Source organism: Vitis riparia, chromosome 14, assembly GCF_004353265.1.
Source record: "Vitis riparia cultivar Riparia Gloire de Montpellier isolate 1030 chromosome 14, EGFV_Vit.rip_1.0, whole genome shotgun sequence".
Taxonomy (NCBI): domain Eukaryota; kingdom Viridiplantae; phylum Streptophyta; class Magnoliopsida; order Vitales; family Vitaceae; genus Vitis; species Vitis riparia.
The window spans coordinates 27,271,511-27,281,875 of NC_048444.1; the positions used below are offsets into that span (position 1 = coordinate 27,271,511).

The 10,365-nt window shown below is 31.6% G+C and overlaps 2 protein-coding genes across 3 annotated transcripts; both read right to left on the reverse strand.

The window, feature by feature from the left end:
- Positions 1-8,607: 8,607 nt before the first annotated feature.
- Positions 8,608-9,184, reverse strand: LOC117929801 (UPF0481 protein At3g47200-like). Of its 2 annotated transcripts, none has more exons than XM_034850213.1 (2): positions 8,786-9,184; positions 8,608-8,737 (listed from the first exon to the last, which is right to left on the reverse strand). In XM_034850213.1, coding segments are annotated over exons 1-2 (381 nt in total). In that variant the 5' UTR covers positions 9,166-9,184; the 3' UTR covers positions 8,608-8,736. The 2 variants fall into 2 exon arrangements, with proteins under 2 accessions (XP_034706104.1, XP_034706103.1); XM_034850212.1 differs by having other exon boundaries at positions 8,608-8,741.
- Positions 9,185-9,235: 51 nt separating this feature from the next.
- LOC117929800 (UPF0481 protein At3g47200-like) lies at positions 9,236-10,292 on the reverse strand. Its single transcript, XM_034850211.1, has one exon. The coding sequence runs from the start codon at positions 10,227-10,229 to the stop codon at positions 9,258-9,260; it is 972 nt and encodes a 323-aa protein (XP_034706102.1). The 5' UTR covers positions 10,230-10,292; the 3' UTR covers positions 9,236-9,257.
- Positions 10,293-10,365: the final 73 nt, after the last annotated feature.

Here is a 10,365-nt window from a genome sequence, read left to right on the forward strand (position 1 = left end):
ACCACCTCAGCCTAATCACTGTTGGTATGTTAATAGGTCGAGAAAATATTAGTCTACTGCCAATGGCTATCCTCAACATCACCCAAAATGAATCGTCTAAATAAATGAATCAGTGATGTTAGTGAACATTCCCGTGTGAAAATTTATTTAATTAGGCGAAATTTGTGGAAAGTTGAAAGTCAATAATTAAAACTTGGTGAAATCTGTATTATGTCAAATGATTATAATAAATTTTTTTGAAAGATATTTAATTTAATATTATAAAAAATTAATTTAGGAATTTATACAAAAGATAAATTGAACCTTATAAAATTATGAAACATGAAACAAAATTGAACCGAAATGAAATTAAGTTCAAATTATGTTATATAAATTTAGGAATTTATACAAAAAGATAAATTGATTAAATATGAATATTATCATTTAATATTTATAATTTTTGAAAGGTTGATTTAATTGAGGTATAGTTTACAAAGGATCTGGATTTAATTAATTTCATTTTGAAGGATTGAGAATCTCATTATTATAATTTTTAATCTTCAAATGTTCTTTAGATTAAATTGGAAGTTACAATTTGAATCTACTAGTTAAAAAACTTTTAAACATATAATAAAGAAAATTTAAAATTTAAAATAATTTGGACGTATCTTTGTCCAAGAAAAGGGGAACCAATGTGTTCCCCATAAGTTCCATCTTGGCTCATCTATGATTTAGAAAAAGAAAAAGAATAACCATATTCCTCAATTTATTCAATTGAATCTATGCATTTCTTGAGCACAAGGAAACCCCTTCCGTATTCTAAAAGGAAAAGAACAATTGAGGAAGCTTTGCTTCTTGTCTATAATTTGAAGTATACTCTTTCCACCGTGCAAATCACATGACTATATAAAAAAAAAAAACCACAAAGTACATAACGATTTAAAATTTAAAATGTCCTTTTCCCATATTTTAAACATATCTTTGTCCAAGAAAAGGGGAACCAATGTGTTCCACATCAGTTCCATCTTGGCTCATCTATGATTTAGAAAAAGAAAAAGAATAACCATATTCCTCAATTTATTCAATTGAATCTATGCATTTCTTGAGCACAAGGAAACCCCTTCCATATTCTAAAAGGAAAAGAACAATTGAGGAAGCTTTATAGTAGTAGTAGTAGGAGTAGTAGTACTTTAGGGCTTTCAAATCCCAAAGTCTCAATTACACCCAAAAAAGATTTCCATTATTTTGGTCAAAATCTATTCCTATATATATTTTTACATAAAAAGATTTCATATAAGAAACTAAATGTATAATTATCAAAGAAGTCTTTTCCTAAAAGAATATTTTCTCTATAATGATAGGAAACCCACTTGCAAAAATATTTTATATTAGGAAACTATCTATAACTTTCCAATTGACTAAAAAATAGAATATGAGACACTAGCTTTTCAATAATCTCCACCATTCAAACAGACTCGAAAGTCTTCCATGTTACTTCACTCCCATACCCCAAAGGGGTCTTTATATATATATATATATATATATATATATATATATATATATATATATATATATATATATATATTATTAACACCAATTAAGTTCAAACAATACCTGAACTTAACCGTAGAAATAGACTTAGTCATCAAATCTGCAAGATTGTCCACTATAAGGACAACACCCTGTGTAATCACATCCATAATAAAATACAATAACATTAATATATTTGCCCCTCTCATGGAACATTTGATTTTTAGTCAAATGTATGACACTTTGGCTATCACAATACATAACAGTCAACTCTTGTTGTGAGCTTAAATTGCCAACCAAACCCTTAATGCAAATAACTTCTTTCATTGCTTCTACAACCGTCATGTATTCTACTTTAGTGGTTGATAAAGCAACTATAAATTACAAAGTTGCTTTTCAACTAATAACACTACCACATAAAGTGAATACATACTTTGTTAGATCTCTTCTTCTATCTAAATCTCTAGACTAATCATAATCAACAAAATCAATAATTTCCTCAAAGATATCACTACTTTATCATATACTAAGCCAACATGTGATGTTCCTCTCAAGTATCAAAGTATCCATTCACTGCTTTCCAATGGATCTTTCTAGGGCGATCCATATATCTACTTACCACACTAACTGCATGTGAAATGTTTGGCCTAGTGCAAACCATGACATACATAATGCTCTTAATTGCACTAGCATAAGGAACATGTGACATGTGCTCCATTTCTTCTTCGATCTATGGTGATAGAGCACTTGAAAGTTTGAAGTGAGTTGCTAATGGAGTACTAATTGGTTTTGACCCTTGCATTCCAAAGCTTTCTAACACTTTCTCAATGTTTTATTTATTTATTTATTTATTATAAGTACAATTTCCTTGCTTCTCAGTCTCTATGAATCTCCATACTTAATATTTTATTCACAACTCCAAGATCTTCATTTCAAACTATCCTTGAAGTTGAGTTTTCAAGTTGTTGATCTCAAACATATTCTTGTAGGCAATTAATATGTCATCAACATATAACAATAAATAAATAAATAAAAGAAAGAACAATCAAACAATTGCTTGTGATAAACATAATTATCATACTCACTCCTATGGTAGCCATTACCAATAATAAAAGTATCAAACCTTTTATACCGTTGTCTAAGAAATTGCTTCAAACCATAAAGAGATTTCTTCAACAAACGAACATGGTCTTTCTTTTCCAAAATAATAAATCCCTTAGGTTGATGCATAAAATCTGTTTTTCCAACTAACCATGTAAAAAAGTAGTTTTGACATCAAGTTGCTCTAACTCTAAATAAAGCAATCATAACAAGTAGCACTCTAATTGAGCTATGCTTTATAATTGGAGAAAACACTTCATTGAAGTCCACCCCTTCCTTTTGTGTGTAACCCATTGCCACTAAGCATGCTTTAAACCTAGCATCCTTACTTTTGAAATTCCTTCCTTTCTTTTGAAGATCCATTTGTAACCAACAATTTTTTTTTTTTCTTTTAGGCTTCTCAACTAGTTGCCAAGTATTGTTCTTTTGAAGAGATTCAATCTCTCATTTATAGCAATAATCCACTGTGTAGACTTTCTACTAGCAATGACTTCATGATAAGTTTAAGGTTCTTTCTTTTCAATTTTCTTTGCCATACTAAGTGCATAAGTAACAAAATCTACATAAGCATACCTTTGTGGTGGTTTAATTTGCCTCCTCGTTCTATCTTTGGCCAAACAATATTGTTGCTTTTGTGCTACATTTTCTTTATCATCAAGATGTTGCACTTTTCCCTCATTTGGCTTTATTAAAATCATTTTCTCTATGGTTTCTAAGCTTTAGGCACAAAATCCACATTTTCTCTCACATTAGGGTTGTTTTCTACATGAAGTTGCTCATTCCTAGGACTCAACATTTCATACTCATTATAAGTCACATCCCTACTAATTATAAATTTAGAGAATTTTGAATCTAGGCCTCATAACCTAAACCTTTTAACTTTATCTGCATATCCTAACAACATGTACTTCCTTGCCCTTAAGAATGAACCTATTTTTCGTAATGATGTACTTGGGATTCCAAAGTCCATTTCGGGGTGAGGGATGGCTTGAAATCACTTCTAGAGGGTCGCTAAAGGAATATATGAACCATGATAAGGGAGATAAGAATCTTCATTCTCTTAGGAAAAAGTGTACTTATTTTTCTTAAGGACGCACTTGGGGTTCTAAAGTCCGTTTTGGGAATGGGGAAGACCTTCAATTAGTTCCTATGGGTCCCCAAAGAAATCTATAGACCATGATAAAGGAGATAGGGGTCTCGATTTCCCTAATAAAAGATGTACTTACTTTTCTTAATGATGTACTTAGGGTTCCAAAGTTCGTTTCGGGGATGAGGAGAACCTCTAATCAATTCTTTAGGGTCCTCAAAGGAATATATAGACCATGATAAGGGATATAGTGGTCCCAGTTACCCTTGAAACAAATGTACTTATTTTTCTTAAGGATGTACTTGGGGTTCCAAATTCCATTTTAAGGATAGGGAGAACCTCCAATCACTTCCAGGAGATCCCCAAAGGAATATATAGACCATGATAAAGGAGATAGGGGTCCTAATTCTCCTAGAAACAAATGTACTTAATTTTCTTACAAATGTACTTAGGGTTCCAAAGTCTGTTTTAGGGATGGGGCAGACCTCTAATAAATTCCCGAGGGTTCTCTAAAGGAATATGTAGACCATGATAAGGGAGATAGGCATCTCGATTTCCCTAGGAATAGATGTACTTATTTTTCTTAACGATAATTTTTTTTTTAAGGACACAGTTGGAGTTCCAAATTCCATTTCAAGGATAGAGAGGGTCTCTAATAAGTTCTCGAGGATCCCCAAAAGAATATATAGACCATGATAAGGGAGATAAGGTCTTGGTTCCCGTAGGAACATATGTATTTTTTATTTTTATTTTTTTTTGAGGATGTACTTGAGATTCTAAAGTCCATTTTGGGGATAGGAAGGACCTCAAATCATTTCTTGAGGGTCCCTAAAGGAATACATAGACCATGATAAGGGAAATAGGGGTCTCAATTCCTCTAGGAATAAATGTACTTATTTTTCGTAAAGATGTACTTAGGGTTCCAAATTCTATTTTGGGGATGGAGAAGACTTCCAATCACTTCCCAAGGGTCCCCAATGGAATATAAAGACCATGATAAATGAGATAAGGGGTCCCGATTTCCCTAGGAATAGATGTACTTATTTTTCTTAAAGATGTGCTTGAAGTTCCAAAGTTTGTTTTAGGGATGGGAAGGACCTCCAATCACTTCCCAAGGGTCCTAAAGGAATATATAGACCATGATTAAGGAGATAAGGGTCCCAGTTCCCCTAGGAACAGATTTACTTATTTTTTTAAAAGTTGTATTTATTTTCCTTAAGAATGTACTTGGGTTTTCAAAGTCCATTTTGGGGATAGGAAGGACCTCCAATCACTTTTCGAGGGTTCCTAAAGGAATACATAAACCATGATAAAGAAGATAGGGGTCCTGGTACCCTTAGGAACAGATGTACTTATTTTTCTTAAGAATGTACTTAAGAGTTGCAAAGTTCGTTTCGAGGATGAGAAGGCCTTCCAATTAAGGTTTAAAATATCATGATATTTTGGTGATATATCATCGAAATATCATGTATCAGAGGGTACCGACATGATAACATCGTTCAAAATATTGACAATTTGATATTTCCTTGTATTCATGTTTTTATCGCTAAAATATCGATGATATATTGAGATTTTGTTGATTTTTTGGCGATTTTAATGCCACGTCATTGGTATTTTGAATTTTGACTTTCAAAAATTTTGAAATGGCTTCCAAAACTTAACCTAGCTTAGCTACCTAACTTGTTGTCACTTCACCTCACCTATAGCAACACTTTGGTTTAAATATTGGTTTTGGATTTTGTTCCTAACCGAAGTGGGATTGCATTTCAAGGATGCAATGAAAAATAACTAGGTGGTGTAGAGGCCCATTTGAGTTATGATCTCAAGTTCAAAATGAGTTAACCGTGCCACCAAACCAACATTGCTATTTATGACATATTTGAAATGCATTTATATATATTTAAGTTATAAACAAGTATTATGTATAAGATTCATAAAGTAAATATCACTTATGTATTTATATTATAAATATTATCTATATATATAAATAAATTATATACACATAAATTAATATTATATATATATATATATATATATATATTATAAATTAATTAAAATATCAAATATATTAAGTAAATTAATTTTAATTATTATGTATTTTGTATAACAATTAAATATAAAATAAATAAAATTATCAAAATTTTAAAATTAAAAATACTTATACACATATCATCATTTTTATTTTATTTTATGTTTTTGAATATATCCAAATTAGATAAATCTTTATAAAATATATTTTTAAATTTTGAATATTAGTTTTAGATGTGATAAATTATAGCATGCATATATCAATTTCTTTAACAAATTACCTAAAAATGTTCATTATTATTTCTTATATCATTTTTTAGAATTTTTATTAACATTTTAATAAATTTTGATCAATTTCTATTTCACCAATATTTTGTGTTAAAATATCCACCAATATTTCCCAATATATTTGTAAAATGAAGTTATTGATATATCTGTAAATACATATATTTTCATCCTTGCCTCCAATAAGTTCTCGAGGGGCTCCAAGGAATATATAGACCTTCATAAGGGATATAGGGGTCTTAGTTCCCTTAGGAACATATGTACTTATTTTTCTTAAGGATGTACTTATTTTTCTTAGGGATGTACATGGGGTTGCAATATCCATTTTGGGCTGGTGGAGCACCTCAAATCACTTCCCGATGGTCCCCGAAGGAATATTAGGTCACAATAAGGGTAATTGAGATTCTCTCTAAAAAAAAATGCATGTATTTTTGTGAAAAATATACGTAAGGTTCCAAATTTGATTCAAGGTGAGAGAAGGTGGCAAATGACTTCCTGAGGTCCCCTAAATTTCTATTTGGGACATAATAAGTGTGATTGGGGTCTTAGTTCATCCTTAAAAAAAATGTACTTATTTTTGTAAAAAAAAAAAATACTTATTTTTCTTAATATGTATGTATTTTTTTTAAGGATATACATTGGGTTCCAAATTTAATTTTGGGGTGGGGGAATCAAAATGCTTCCCGAGGTCCCCCAAATGACTATTTAGGATGTAATAAAGGTGGTTGAGGTCCTAGCTCACCCTAAAAAGAATGTATGTAGTTTTCTTTTGGATGTATGTGAGGTTTGAAATTTGATTTCTGGGGTTAAGGTCGTAAATCACTCGAGGTCCCCTAAATGACTTTTTAGGACGTAATAAGAGTGAGTGTCCCCGTTCTCCTTAAAAGAATGTGTGTATTTTTGTGAAGAATGCACCTATTGTGATGAAGATACACCATTTTTCATACGAAATTGGATTCAATAACAAGATCATCTAAAATTTAATATTCTTTGAATATTTTATTTCATGAAGGTGTAGGATGAACTTTATTAATATATTACTTCTAAATTTATTATAAAATATCAATTATATTAAATAAAAAATATTATGAAACATAAAAAATTTCATAGCCATATATCAAACATTAAAAAAGTAGAAGTTATATCTAACATGTATTTTAATTATCACTATGAGATTATGAAAAATATGCATGACTTGTAAAATTTGAAATAATAATAATAGAAAGAAATTTGACAACAACAAATATAATTTAATAGATTATACAAAAAATGAAGGAAAATAAAAAAAATATTTTTTAATCATAAAGAACAATAAAATAATAATAATAATTTTTTCTCAAGAGTATTTATTTTGAAAAATTATAAATTGGATATTTACAAAAACTAAGAAACTTCAATTGTTTGTCTATTCTATTTTAGGTTATGTTTTATTTATTCTCATAATTATTGGTTATATATTATCATTTTGTATTTAATATGTAATAAATATGAAAAGATAAAACATTAAAAAAATTGAAATTAAAAAAGTTTTAGAAGGAAAACTATGGCGGTCTTAATATATCAAAACCAATATGGAGGATTTTTAATTTTTTTTTTTAAAAAGAGAAAATAATGTTAAATGATAAAATAATAATAATAATAATAATAATAAATAGGATATTAAAAGTGAAGGTGACACGTAGGAGTTCTGGTTCTTTGATATTTTTTTTATTAAAAAGATTTACCTTTTTAAGTGTTTTGTCACATCAAAAAGTGAAATTTGTGGAACTCTTCTTATGAATTAATATTATTCAAGTGCATGTTGAAATGATTTTTTTCTCATCATACACTTGATTGGTGAAAGTTCGAGTTCTTCAAAACCTTTTTTTTTTTTTTTTTTTGTGTATGAAAGCATGATTTTCCCATAAAAATTCAGAAACTCTTATGTTTATGGTGTAGCTTTTACCAATCCTAAGCACATAGATACAAACTTCGAGTAAGATGGGCGCATCCCTCATGAAACTAACTCCTGGTATCATCGTCTCTGCCCTTCCATCAAAGCAAGCAGTTTAGTATTTGATTAAAGCTTTGTTCAGTGATGTATTTTGGCAAAAGACTAAAGAAAAGCCCTAGAGCTCTTAAAGAGATTCCAGGAAGATTAAAAATTTCTTGAAAGAGTTGAAGAGTATTCGAAGAATATTTCTTAAAGAAGTTGAAAACTTGAAGATTCTTTTGATGAAGATTGGAAGACTTCATAGAAAATGTAGTATTTATTTATGAAAATTTTTTATTTAAAATTAAGTATTAAATTTCCTAGAAGGATATTTTTGTCTTTTACAATAAAAAATAAAAAATAAAAATCAGAGGGCATATTTAAGATTGTTCCCTCAATTTATAAATATATCAAAATGAAAATTTTATCCACAATTTTCTCGTTCAAAAAAAAATTGTGTGCAATATTCAATCGCATCCCATCAACAGAATTACATACTGTTGATTGAAAATTTTCTATGTGGATGTTGTGTAATCTATGATCCTCTAGTCTATGAAAAAGAATACAAAGAAGGTAGCTGGAAGTTGTGAGTTCTTACAGATGATAGCAAACTCATGGGGAGGAAAAGACTAATAATATTGCATCCATGAAATCCAGTCATACAACTTAACAATTTTTACATCTTTATTTGTCTAATAATACATACCAAAGAAGAAAAGAACACATCACAGTCATAATTAACCCAATATATATATATATATATATATATATATATATATATATATATATATATATATATATATTAATTACCGGGAAGAGCGTAGTAGGTCTGAACCCCGGTAAGAAATAGTATCAAAACAGCAGCAATGAAAGCGATGATAGCCCATGGAGTACTGAAATGGTCGTGAAGGGCTTGAGCTATCCAAGTATTCATTCTCTTGTTGTAGTGTTCCTGAATACGATCTTTCACGTCTTCATAAGCTTCGGGATCAACCAAGTCATTGCCGATCTCGTTGAAAAGTTGGGCCACATCTTCATCGTTGCCAAGAAGGTTGTAGAGAATGTTCTTAGATCTCAGCTCCTTGACATCGTCTGCATGATCAATGAGGTCGTCAAGGAGGCATATATAAGAAGTGATCCCATAGTCATCTGGGGCATCTGGACACATTTCATAGGCTACCATGTTCAAGAACTTTTTCTTCGTGAAGTCATCAATGATTATTCGGGGAAGTTTCAGGTAGCCATGGAAGAAGTAGGATTTGAAAGAAACGTCTGTCAACACACTCGTTCTACTCGGTTTGAGATGGATCCCGGAGGCTTTAAGATCCTTGATGCTTCGAAAAGAGTACAGCCAAATGGCTCGTTGTTTGCATTTTTTCCATGGGCAACGGAACCCCCATCTCCTCCTTGAGACGACGACGACTTTCCTTCTTTCTCAGGTTGCTGTTCTTGTTCGGGCTGACTCCCCCTAATCTTTTTATCCCTGCCTAGGAGAGAACTTCGCAAAAGGTGGAGGAGATGAGGGGGCTCTTCGTCCAACTCTTCGTCCGACGCTTCTGGCCTTCCGGTTTTAGTGACGAATTCTTTTATCTTCTTTTTCATGAGTGAATCATCATTGAATTTTGCTTCCTCAAAAATCAACTTGAGGACTCCATAGGGAAGTTGGTTCTCCAGCAAGAACAAGTCCTGCAGCACAAAAATTATTTGGTGATTTCTAAGAAAGTTTATCTTACCTTTCCGGCGGATGAATTGTAGTAAAAAACACCCATCCAGAAGCATCATCCAGGCGAGTGCCTCATCATCATACTCGCTTGTACTACTCCAATCATAGCACTTCCTCACTGTCTCGATATTACTTCGAATTTTTGTGTACAAAGCTTCGATGTCCTGCTTACTATCATCCAGGAAGTTTCGTGCACATAGAGGCTTGATCATTTCCCCTGGGTGAAGGTGGGGCTTGCCATTGTGGTAAGGACCGATTGAAATTACCCTCGGTTCGTAGAATTTCTTGAAATCCTGGGTCCCCCTCAGCATCTGAGGAACCTTTGGTGTCCTTGGCCATTGAGTTTGAGATTCAGTCCTTTCTTCTGTTTTTCTGAGACCCCCAATCCAATTTTTCACCCGAGGACTGATTTCAGTAATGTCAATCATATGCTCCTTAGGCTCGAGACCAGTTTGGCCACTGTTCCTGCTTGGTAGACCGCCTTCTTTCTCTCCAACGTTGCTCCTTTCTTGCTGCTTTTCCATGGAATTGGATCACCACCTTGGCCAAATCACTGTTGGTACGTTAATTGGTCCAGAAGATGTTAGTCTACTGCCGATGGCTGTCCTCAACATCAAACAAAATGAATCGTCTAAATAAATGAATCACGTGATGTTCACT

What these genes read in the sequence shown, in the direction of transcription:
- LOC117929800 (XM_034850211.1), bottom strand. Translation starts at nt 10,229, where the DNA reads ATGGAAAAGCAGCAAGAAAGGAGCAACGTTGGAGAGAAAGAAGGCGGT.
- LOC117929801 (XM_034850213.1), bottom strand. Translation starts at nt 9,165, where the DNA reads ATGGTAGCCTATGAAATGTGTCCAGATGCCCCAGATGACTATGGGATC.